The 11,497-nt window shown below is 52.6% G+C and overlaps 1 protein-coding gene across 13 annotated transcripts in view; it reads right to left on the bottom strand.

Moving 5' to 3' along the window:
• Positions 1–334: 334 nt before the first annotated feature.
• The window catches only part of ARAP1 (ArfGAP with RhoGAP domain, ankyrin repeat and PH domain 1), a 103,378-nt gene continuing 92,215 nt past the window's right edge, over positions 335–11,497 (bottom strand). For all 13 annotated transcript variants that reach the window (XM_087895683.1, XM_087895686.1, XM_087895687.1 and 10 more), the window contains 10 exons: positions 10,272–10,340; positions 9,257–9,374; positions 8,238–8,351; positions 7,503–7,645; positions 6,730–6,812; positions 5,362–5,412; positions 3,454–3,517; positions 2,764–2,919; positions 2,063–2,100; positions 335–1,296 (listed from right to left, as the gene is read on the bottom strand). In XM_087895683.1, the coding sequence (XP_087751809.1) occupies positions 2,083–2,100; positions 2,764–2,919; positions 3,454–3,517; positions 5,362–5,412; positions 6,730–6,812; positions 7,503–7,645; positions 8,238–8,351; positions 9,257–9,374; positions 10,272–10,340 (816 nt within the window). In that variant the 3' untranslated portion in view covers positions 335–1,296; positions 2,063–2,082. The remainder of the gene's footprint in view (positions 1,297–2,062; positions 2,101–2,763; positions 2,920–3,453; positions 3,518–5,361; positions 5,413–6,729; positions 6,813–7,502; positions 7,646–8,237; positions 8,352–9,256; positions 9,375–10,271; positions 10,341–11,497) is intronic.

The following is an 11,497-nucleotide window of genomic DNA, read 5'->3' as shown; positions in this document are numbered from 1 at the left end:
CTTGCTAACTGGGGAATCCTGGGAATCGTAGTCCTCCCTTGCTAACTGGGGAATCCTGGGAATCGTAGTCCTCCCTTGCTAACTGGGGAATCCTGGGAATCGGAGTCCTCCCTTGCTAACTGGGGAATCCTGGGAATCGGAGTCCTCCCTTGCTAACTCGGGAATCCTGGGAATTGTAGTCCTCCCTTGCTAGCTGGGGAATCCTGGGAGTTCCATACACCTTAAAAGTTGCCAACTTTGAAAAACTGGGGTCTAAAGCAACAGAGGAGCCCATCACCACCAGTAATGGGTAGAAGCCCTCCACCAACCTTCGCAAGCCCCCCACCAACTCCAATTCCTTCTGACAATTTTATTCTGATTACAAAAAGGAGACCAATAAAAATACATCGGCTGAAAACGATGGGCCCCGTCCCTTTTCCACAGCACCCGTGCAAAGCTGGGCTTTCTGTCCCTGGCCATCAGGAGGAGGAGGCGGCAGAGAGAAGCCCCCCCCCACCCTGCCAGCCGCAGTCTTGGTACCCTCTGCGGTGCTTGTACCGAGACGCCGCTGTCCGTGTTTCCTTCTTCCAGGTGGGCAGTTGCTGGCCAGAGAGCCCCGAGTCTGTAGAAGAGACGGGGGTGCAGAATTGGGGACCCCAAAAAGGAGGGACGAGCAGCCGGTCTTAGCCGCCGGCCACCCTGATGGATGCAGCTTCCCTCTTCTGCGCTCGGCGCCCCCTGATTTCAGGGGTTCAGAAAAAGGGACGGGAGCTGAAATGTTTGGGGTGGACAGCAGGTCCCTTCCGAGGGACCCCAAACCCCCCGCTGAGCAAAGGCTCCTCCGTGACCTTCCTCTCCTCCCAGCTCGGTCTGCTGGGGGAGCACGGGGGGGGAGGGGTCTCTTTGCACCCCAAAAATTCTTGTTTCCAAAAAACGTTCCAGCGCCTGGTAAAACCCAGGCTACACAACGTCCGTCAGAGATGGCGAAAGGGCAGGGGTGGTCTTGGCAACGATCCCCAGGAAGTCCAGGCTGCAGGCAAGGAAGCTGCCAAACTGTGGCGGGTGAGGGGGGGCAACCTCTGGTTCCTGGCACAGAAATGACCCTTTGGTGACCAGCTTCCAAGTCCAGGCTGTCTGCAAACCCCTCCCCCCACCCCCTTTTCTGGTTGGAGGCCTCGTTCTTGCTGCTTTCGGGTCTTCCGTGGACTCCCAAGAGTCTGTCCTGGATACTGGGCACCCCTCCCTCCCCCCCACCCTGCTGGAGCAGCCTCCAGTGGATGGACCGGCCTCGGCTGTGCTTGTCCTCCGTTGTCCAACCTACAAGAGAAAGAAAGAAAGAAAGAAAGAAAGAAAGAAAGAAAGAAAGAAAGAAAGAAAGAAAGAAAGGAAGGAAGGAAGGAAGGAAGGAAGGAAGGAAGGAAGGAAGGAAGGAAGGAAGGAAGGAAGGAAGGAAGGAAGGGAGGGGGAGGGAGGGAAGGAAGGGAAGGAAGGGAGAGAAAGAAAGAAAGAAGGAAGGGAGGAAGGGAGGGAAGGAAGGAAGGAAGAAAGCAGGAGGGAGGGAAGGAAGGAAGGAAGGAAAGGAAGGAAGGGAGAGAAAGGAAGGAAGAAAGCAGGAGGGAGGGAGGGAAGGAAGGAAGGAAAGTGAGGGAGAGAGAAAGAAGGAAAGAGAGAGAGAGAGGGAGGGAAGGAAGGGAAGGAAGGAAGGGAGAAAAAGAAAGAAAGAGGGAGGGAAGGAAAGAAGGAAAGTGAGGGAGAGAGAGAAAGAAAGAGAAAGAAAGAGAGAGAGAGAGAGAAAGAAAGAAAGAAAGAAAGAAAGAAAGAAAGAAAGAAAGAAAGAAAGAAAGAAAGAAAGAAAGAAAGAAAGAAGAAAAGAAAGAAAGAAAGAAAGAAAGAGTTGGGGAAGAATCTGGGTTGGGGGCAGTGTCCACAGGATTTGTCGAGATCTGGGCTATGGGAGCAGGGGAGCAGCTGGCCCCTTTAAAAGGCCAGTCCAGGATCTCCGCAAAGTCCAGGCATCCTCCCCCTCCCCCCCCAGGCAGAGGGCCAACTTCCCTGACCGCTGCAGGATGGCCGGTCAACTTACCTGGTGTGCCTCTGCCAGATTCACACATCCCGAAGGAGCTGCAGAGAGAAGGAGGCAAGGTCAGAAGAGACCCCGGGATTCCTGCCCAGGGTGGGTGGGGGGGTCCTCAGGCTGGACCCCTCTGGGCGCATGGAAGAGAGCCAGCTCCCACCAGGACCTCAGGGACCCCCAACCACCCAGGTCCAGGGGAAGACAAAGGGAGGAAGAAGAGCAGGGGAGGGGGAAAGAGGGAGGGGGGAGGGAGGACCTGGATTGTAGATGAATGAAAGATGAGAAAGAGAAAGCAAAGAGAAAAAGAAAGGAGGGAGGGAGGAAGGAAGGAGGAAGAAAGAACAAGAGAGAGAGAAAGGAAGAAAGAAAGAAAGAAAGAAAGAAAGAAAGAAAGAAAGAAAGAAAGAAAGAAAGAAAGATAGATAGATAGATAGATAGATAGATAGATAGATAGATAGATAGATCATCAGGGACCCCCAACCACCCAATGGGAGGGGAAGGGGAGGAGGGAGAGGAGGGGGCAGGGGGGAGGGAAGAAATGGATTATAGATGAGAGAAAGATAAGAAAGAGAAAACAGAAAAAGAAGAGAAGGAAGGAAGAGCAAGAGACAATAGAAAAAGAGCGAGAAAGAGAGTCAGGGAAGGGAAGAGAAGGGAAAGAGAGGGAGGAAGGAAGGAAGGGGAGGGGAGGGGGGAGGGCTCAGGCTCACCGTCAAGGGGTCAGCCACGAAAGCAGCCACGCTGTTCCGCATCTCATTCTCGCTGCCTCGCAGGGGGATCAGGGAGACGTTGCCCAGCCGGGAGTCTGGTGGCGCCTGGGGAAGCCGGACCTTGGACGACTCCGAAGGCCAGATGTTGCCTCCGTGCTGGGGGAGGGAGGGGTCGGGGTAAATGGGGGGGGGAGAGAAAGAGAGAGATTAAGGGCCTTGCATCCTTCTCCTTCGGGAAGCTCAATCCATCCAGAGCACAAACAGGGACCCCCCCCTGCCCCTTATCAGGGTCAGGGTCCCACCCCGGACCCTTCAGCAAGGCAGACAACCTCAGCCAGGAGCCTGCTCTGCGTGGCCAAAACGGAACAAGTTCCTAGTCCTCATGGCCAAAATCTCAGGAACTGCACTTGGGGGGAAGGGGGGGGCAGCGGGGAAGCTTCCTGCGTCAAATGGCAAGTGTGCAAACACAGCTGGCGGCACGAGGGACTGTGCCAATAGCACTTCCATCACCTAAGCAGGCCCCACCTTGCTTGCTCAGAGCAGGACCAACCCCAAGAGGGGTCCCAGGCTTGGGGCACGGGAAGGGCCTCAGTCCCGGGATGCAGGCATGGAAGACCAAGGAAGGAGACCCTCCCTGGAAAGCCTTCCCCACCCCCACCCCCGGCCCAGGTGGAGGCTGCCCTGCCTTACCTGCATGGAGAGGAAGTTGGCAAACCACGTTCGCATTTCCATCTGGGTGTCACAACAGAGGTACCTGCGGAGGAGAGGAGGGGAGGGGAGGGGGCAGGAGAGTGAGAAGGGGACGCCCATCCTGCCCCCCAGAAGAAGGGCTGCTGGCGCAGGGCCTTTTCTGCAGCGGCCCCTATTTTCGGGGACATCCTCTCCTTGGATATGAGAAGGGTTAGAGCAGTGTTTCTCAACCTTGGAAGCTTGAAGATGGGTGGACTTCAACTCCCAGAATTCCCTAGCCCAGTGTTTCTCAACCTTGGAAGCTTGAAGATGGGTGGACTTCAACTCCCAGAATTCCCTAGCCCAGTGTTTCTCAACCTTGGAAGCTTGAAGATGGGTGGACTTCAACTCCCAGAATCCCCCAGCCAGCGCTGCTGGCTGGGGGATTCTGGGAGTTGAAGTCCACCCATCTTCAAGCTTCCAAGGTTGAGAAACACTGCGTTAGAGGGTTAGGCCTTTGGCAAGGTTTTAAAACCCCTGGCTGAGCACCTGAGCCTGGGGCACTGAATGCGTCAAGAGCCCCCCGTTGCTTTGCTGCACAGGTAGTCCTCAACTTACGACCCCGAGGGAGCCCAAAATTTCCATGGCCGAGCAAGACCGTCGCTAAGAGAACGTCGCCCCATTTGGCAAGTTATTGCAGTTATTAAAAGAATCACAGCAGTCATTAAGTTAGCAACACGGTTGTTAAGCGAATCCAACTTCCCCATTGACTGGGCTTGTCAGTCAGTCGCAAAAGGGGATCACGTGACAGCCTGCCTCCCCCGGGACGCTGCGACCGTCATAAATATGAGTCCGTGGCCAAGCATCCAAATTTCGATCACGTGACCACAGGGATGCTGCAAAGGTCATAAGTGTAAAAAATGGTCATACTCTTAAGTCACTTTTTTCAGTGCCGCTGTAATTTCAAACGGTCACTAAACTAATTGTTGTAAGTTGAGGACTATCTGTATTGGTAACTGACTAAGTATCTCGGCTGCCGTGTATATTTATTTTATATGTTTTCAATGGTTTTTAAAATGCTTCTTATTGATTGCATTGTTTCATTGTTTTTACACTTTGGGAATTGTAAGCCACCCGGCGTCACTGATTGAGACAGTTTTAGACTCACCTGAGGCAGGAAAGCCGACTGGGTGACTCTGGGCCAATTGCTAGGAGACAGGGAGTTCCAGTTGCAATTTAAGCATGAAAACCGGCTAGGCGACTTTGAGCCCATCACAGGAGACAGGGAATTCTAGTCCTGCCTTAGGAATGAAAGCCGGCTGGGAGACTTTGGGCCAATCACCAGGAGACGGGGAGTTCTAGTCCCGCCTTAGGCAGGAAAACCAGCTGGGAGACACTATGAGCCAATCACCAGGAGACGGGGAGTTCTAGTCCCGCCTTAGGCAGGAAAACCAGCTGGGAGACACTATGAGCCAATCACCAGGAGACGGGGAGTTCTAGTCCTGCCTTAGGCAGGAAAACCAGCTGGGAGACACTATGAGCCAATCACCAGGAGACGGGGAGTTCTAGTCCCGCCTTAGGCAGGAAAACCAGCTGGGAGACACTATGAGCCCATCACAGGAGACAGGGAATTCTAGTCCCGCCTTAGGCACAAAAGCTGGCTGGGTGACCTTGAGCCCATCACTCCTTCTCAGCCCTAGGATGGAAGCAATGGCCAACCGCTTCTGAAAAACCTTGCCAAGAAGCTGCACGTCCAGAAAGTCTCTAAGCACTGGACACGATTGGACGGAAGAAATAAAATATTGGAACGGACTAAGGAGGGACGCCCTGGTGGGATCGAACCCCTGCCCTTTTAGCTATAGGACAGGATAAGCATCAAACCAAGGACCCCCCCCCACTCCCTCCAGCTGCCGGCCCCGGGCCCCTTACCACTGCTGCTTCTCCATCTTTTCGTTCTCAAAGAAGACAGTGAAGCCCCAGCTGGAAAAGAGAAACAAGGAGACCCTGTTGTGAGGTTGTGTGGATGTGTGCACAAATTCCCACCCTGCCTCCTGGGGCCCACCCAGCTTCACGCTTCCCTGGTCGGCAGCCTGCAGGGGGCGCCAGAGAGTATTCAAACCAGGCCATTGGAGAATGGGGTAGAGCCCAAAGTGCTTTTTCAAAAGGCACTTTTGTTTTTTCCTTGGTTTTTGTTTCCCTTTCCTTCCCCAGAACTGATGAAGCTTCTTGGATGAGAAGCGAAATGTCTTCATTGCAAAGAAGAAGAAAAAAGTCCAGTTGCCTTTTGAAAAAGCACCTTTGGGGACAAACTTGACCTGGATAACTGAGAATCTCCGTAGACATTGGAAGGGGGTCTTTCACGCAACAGGTTGAAGAGGCTGGAGGGGTTGGATAGGGGAGGAGGGGGCTTCCGGGCAGTCTCCCAACTGCAGCAGGAAGCCAGAACAGATGCCCAGACTATGAAAACTATGTAGAAATTGGAGCGAGTTTAAGATTTGAATTTTGCACCGACCAGCCGGTCTTCCAGTGACTCTGTGGGGTGATGGAGGGGTTGGGAGGCCGGTTCCTTGGATTAAGGCTCTGGGGTTTGACGCAAGGCAGCCTATCCTGTGCACTTTGGGGGCTGGCCCCACATCTCAACCCCACACACCCTACAAGGAGGGAGGAGATTTTCTTTTCCCCTGCAGCTCAAATTCTCTTTGGCCATCTGCAGCCAAAGGAACACCTTCCCCCCTTCCTTTGCCCACCTTGGGCACATCTAGAAGGTCATTTTACACCTTTAGAGATCACACCCCCTTGGCTGGTGGGTCAGGAGCTGGACAAGGCTTGTGTCCATGGAGCAAGGCTGCTCCCTGCTGGCCCAAAACAGGAATGGCTGCCTTATTATTATTATTATTTTTATTTGATATATATGCCGCCCTTCTCCAGAGACTCAGGGCGGCTTACAATGTGTTAAGCAATAGCCTTCATACTTTTGTATATTTATACAAAGTCAGCTTATTGCCCCCACAACTGGGTCCTCAATTTACCTATCTCAGAAAGGATGGAAGGCTGAGTCGACCTTGAGCCTGGTGAGAATTGAACTCGCAGTAATTGCAGGCAGCTGATGTTAATAACAGTGCTTTAGTCTGCTGCGCCACCAGAGCTCTTATCTCACTGACCATCCAGGGTCTTTTGAGGATCTTGCTCTACAAACACACCTTGTAGGGCAGGTTTAGCCCACCTGCACTGGGGTGGCTCCCCTTTGCAGGGACAACCATCAGGTGGGACTCACAGATGGGCATCTGCTCCACTTACCAAGTTGGTGGACGGACCTTCTTCTTAATTCCCAGGTAGATCTTCAGGTTCTTCACCAGCCATTCTTTCTCCGGTTTATGGCTCTGTGCGAGAGAAGGAGGGCCGGATGAATGTCAAAAAAAAGGGGGCTGCGTCCCCACAGCCCACAAAGAAGGGCCAGCTCAGGTCCCCACTAGGGGTGCCACATCCCACCTCCAAAAGCAGAGTGGCTGCCTTCAAAATCCACCACTAAAGGTGGGCATTAAAGGTGGACGTAAGGAGCCAGTTTGGTCTCCTTCACCATGAAAACCAGCTGGGTGACTTTGGGCCAATCACCAGGAGACAGTGAGTTCTAGTCCCACTGTAGGCATAAAAATTGGCTGAAGGCCTTTGGGCCAATCACCAGGAGATGGGGAGTTCTAGTCCCACCTTAGGTGTGAAAGTTGGCTGAGTGACTTTGGGCCAATCACCAGGAGACGGTGAGTTCTAGTCCCGCCTTAGCCATGAAAGCCAGCTGGGTGACTGGGCCATGGGGGGCTTTGTAGGTGACAACCAAGACCTTGAATTGGACCCAGAAGCAAATCGGCAGCCAATGCAGCCCCCGCAAGAGAAGCGTCTCGCGTGCAAACCGAGATTTGCAGGCTGCCACATTTTGACCCAATGGAAGTTTCTGGATACTCTTCAAGGACAGCCCCACGTTGGGCGCCTTGCAACAGTCAAGCCGAGAGGCGAGTCGGGCGTGGGTGGACCATGAGGATGGATTGCTGGTGCAAAGTCGGAGGAAGGGGACCTACCCGGACCTCCTTGTAAAGGCGGAGGGAGTGGTTGTTGAGGATGAAGTATCGGTCGTGGAATCCGGTGCTGAGCCCCACCCCAAGCACGTTCTTCTCCTCACGGAACTTCATCAAGCCGTGTTTGCTGTCGCCCACCTTGCTCGCTGTGGGGGGGGGAGGAAGAGGGGCTTGGAGGAAGCCATTTGGGGCAGGGACAGAGGGCCCCAGTTCTGAACGGTCTTTGGGGAAAACCAGGGGAGGAGAACTCGGGGGGGTTCCCAGGAGACCCCTCCTCCCTGTTGTCCCCACTCCATCCTGGGTGTCTTCTTGGCAGCAGTCAAGGGCCACAGGCAGGAGGGCAGGAAGGGGAGCAGCCCCACGGCCTCCCAATGATAGTTAGCATCCTTCGCTGCTTAAAGGGACACGGCTCCTCTACCCAGGGGGGCCCACCGGGCATGGCTCCCTCAACCCATCTTGTCCCCCCCAGCTGCTCTTGGGGCAATGCAAGTCACTGCCGAGGGGGGAAGAGGGGAGACTTCCCTTCCTCTCCTCTCTCCTCCCTTCTTTTCCCTCCTTCCTTCCTTCCCACTTTGTTCTCCTCCCTCCCTCCCCTCCCTTCCTTTCTTCCACCCTCCCTCCTTTCCTTCCTCAACCCTGCTCCTTTCTCCAGGCGACAGGGTGGACGGGGGCTGACCCCCCAGGAAGGGTCCCCCTCCCTCCCAGTCCCTGCCTGCCCCCTGCTGCTGCTCCACTTACCCAGGTAAAGCAGCATGTTCTCCATGGAGAGCTGCTTCTTCACCACCAGGTAGCTGTCCTTTCCCAGGCTGTGGACGATGGGGAGCACCTTCTCGCTGTAGTGCAGGGGGCGCTCTTCACCGGGAGGAGGAGGAGGAGAGAGAAGGCACAGAAAGGGAGGCCTAAATGGTGTGAAAGGGCCAAAGCCCCTGGAGGGTCTCCCCTCGGTTGCCAGAGGTTGTCAGAGCAGGTCAAGGGTCAGATGGTCTGAGCTCCCTTGCCACGCTCACTTCCTGCCCAGGAGGCCACCTGGACTCTCCAAGGCCACCTCTGGGGCTCTCTACACTTTGGGGTCCTCTTCAGCCCTCCAAGAGAGTCCAGGATGCCTTAACCTGGTTTGGAGAAAGTCTGACCACCCCCTTCCACATCAGGGTTTCAAACCCCACTTCCCTTCACCTCACCTCACCTCCCCCTCCTTCTCCCTCCTTCTTTCTTTCTTTCTTTCTTTCTTTCTTTTTCTTTCTCTCTTCCTTCCTTTCCTCTCTGTCATTCTTTCTTTTCTTTCTTTCTTTCATCTTCCTTCCCTTCTTCCCTTTCTCCTGACTACCTTTCCCTCCCTCCCTCTTTTTTTCTTTCTTTTTTCTTTCTTTTCCTTCCTTCCTTCCCTTCCTTCCTTCCTTTTCTTTCAGTTTCCTTTTCTTCTCTATTTCCTTCCTTCCTTTTTCTTGCCTTCTCTCTTTCTTTTTCTTTCTTTCAACTTCCTTCCCTTCCCTTTCTCCTACCTTTCTTTCCCTCCCTCTCTCCCCCTTTTTCTTTCCTTCCTTCCTTCTTTCCTCCTTCCTTTCTTTTTCCTTCCTTTCCTTTCATTCTCTTTCTTTTCCTTCTTCTTTATTTCCTTTCTTTCTTCCTTCCTTTTTCCTTCCTTCCTTTTCTTTCCTTTCCTTTCCATTCTTTCCTTTCCTTCTTCTTTCTTTCTTCCTTTCTTTTTCCTTCCTTCTTTCTTTTCCTTCCTCCCTTTTTTCAAAAGCTCCCCCACTGACCTGCCTCTTCTCGCTCATTGACTTCAAAGCAGCTCCAGAAGTCCTTCTCCTTGGTGGGGATTTTCCTCCGGTCCAAGATCGTGAAGGTCAGCTCTTCTGCCGTCATGGTGGCCGGGATCTGAGGGGAGAAGACACCCAGCTGAGCGGGAGGATCCCCCAGACTTTAGGCTAATTGCCAGGAGACAGTGAATTCTAGTTGTGCCTTATACATGAAAGCTGGCTGGGTGGTTTTGGGCCAATCACTAGGAAGCTGTGAGTTCTAGTCCCGCCTTAGGTACAAAAGCCAGCTGGTGATTTCTGGGAAGTGTAGTCCCAATGACTGCTTCAACACCTTCTGTGTTGGCTACAGTGGCTGGGATTTCTGGGAAGTGTAGTCTCAATCCACTGGGGGTTGCAAGGAGCTGGGGAAGACCAGGTAGCCTTCAAGGGCTGGTCCAAAATGCCAGTGTCAGATTTCAGTGTCGTCTTCAAATAAATTGCATTTCCAAACAAATAGTCTTTGATGAAATCTTTCATTTATTAAGCACGACAATCTGTCCCCGATTATGTCGTAGCCAACACTGACTTCCTGACCCCAAACCTTCCCTTTCCGTTCCCCAATTCTCTGTGTCTCATCTTCCAAATCACTCTCCCCATATCTACTACTTCAGCTCCCAGGAATGTCCGCCCTCCCATCTCATCTCCTAAGGGATATTATCTTCAGGGAAAATAAGTAGGTGAAAAGTCAAGCGTCCTCTTGCCAGCTGCCCCCTCTTCTCCTCCTTATGTCAGCACTGGAACGAATGTAGTTTGGAGTGCTGACAGCCAGCAGCTCACTTCTCCTTCCAGCACCATGGATCGTTCAGAAGCAGCCAGAGCCCCTTCCCTTGGCCTGGTTTCTCTCCCCCAGCCCAGCCCCACTTGGCCCCACCACAATTATCTTCCCCTAATCATGTGGCTTTCCTTGCCAGCTTCAGATCACCCCAACCCCATCCGCCACCGCCCCCACTGCTCCTTCTGACCTGGGCTGCCTCACCTTCACGTGCTGCTCGGCCTCCAGCTTCTTCTCCTCCAGATACACCGTGCAGATAAAGTCCCCAGCATGCTGAGAAGGGGGAAAGAAATAAAAGAAATAAAACAAGTTTAAAAATTAGCTCTCTCTTTGGGGCGGAGAAGCTCCGAGGGACATTTGCAGGCTGGGTGTCCAACTGTCCTGGAGGCCATCTTTTACTTTGGGTCTTCAGGGATGCCACCCTTGGTGGATGAGCTGTGGGAAACATGTGCAGCCACAACAACATTCTTTTCCCTGGGAGTCAAGGACGTTCAGCCTGCACCTGGAGAGGCCCGACTGGGAAGCAACACCAGTTGGGACGGGGACCTGATTGGACCATGCAATGGACATGTGGGTGCAGGGGAAGGGGCTTTGAGTTTGGTTTGGGTGAGGAAAACCCGGGGGCCTTTCAGATTCGGGTTTTTCCCAGATGTGCCAATAGGACATCTCTAATAAAATGGAACTTGGAGGGAGGCGCCCGCCTTGGAGTTTTACTTCTGCTGCGGGTGTTCCTTGGATCCCTGACATTGGGGGGCAGGGATCAGCCAGAGCTGGGGGTGCTATTAGAACCATTCCCACATCTGCCTATCATCCATCTGTCTGTCCATCCTTCTGTCTGTCTGTCATCTGTCTATCCATCCTCCCACCCTTCCTTCTTTTCTCTTTTTTTCTCTTCCTTCCTTCCTTTCTGTCTGTGTACATCTCTCTGTCTGTCAGTCCGTCCGTCTGTCTGTCATCTGTCTATCCATCCTCCCACTCTCTTTTTTCTTTCTTTCTTTCTTTTATCTATCTGTCTGTCATCTGTCTATCTATCCTCCCACTCTTCCTTCCTTCCTTTCTATTATCTATCTGTCTGTGTACATCTGTCTGTCTGTCTGTCATCTGTTTATCCATCTTCCCACTCTCCCTCCCTCTTTTTTCTTTCTTTCTTTCTTTCTTTCTTTCCTTCATCCATCCATCCATCCATCCATCCATCCATCCATCCATCCATCCATCTATCTATCTATCTATCTATCTATCTCTACATACCCACCTATTATCTATCATATATCTATCATCTATCAATCATCTATTATCTATCATCCATCCATTATCTATCTATTGATCTATCTATCTATCATGTCTATCTCCTATTTCTTTATTCTGTCTGTCTATTATCAGTCTGTCTATCTCTTATCTATCATCTGTCATCCATCCATTATATATCAGCC

This window comes from Pantherophis guttatus, chromosome 5, assembly GCF_059756535.1.
Source record: "Pantherophis guttatus breed Tessera chromosome 5, ASM5975653v1, whole genome shotgun sequence".
Classification (NCBI taxonomy): Eukaryota; Metazoa; Chordata; class Lepidosauria; order Squamata; family Colubridae; genus Pantherophis; species Pantherophis guttatus.
This window is presented reverse-complemented; position numbering and strand designations above follow the sequence as displayed.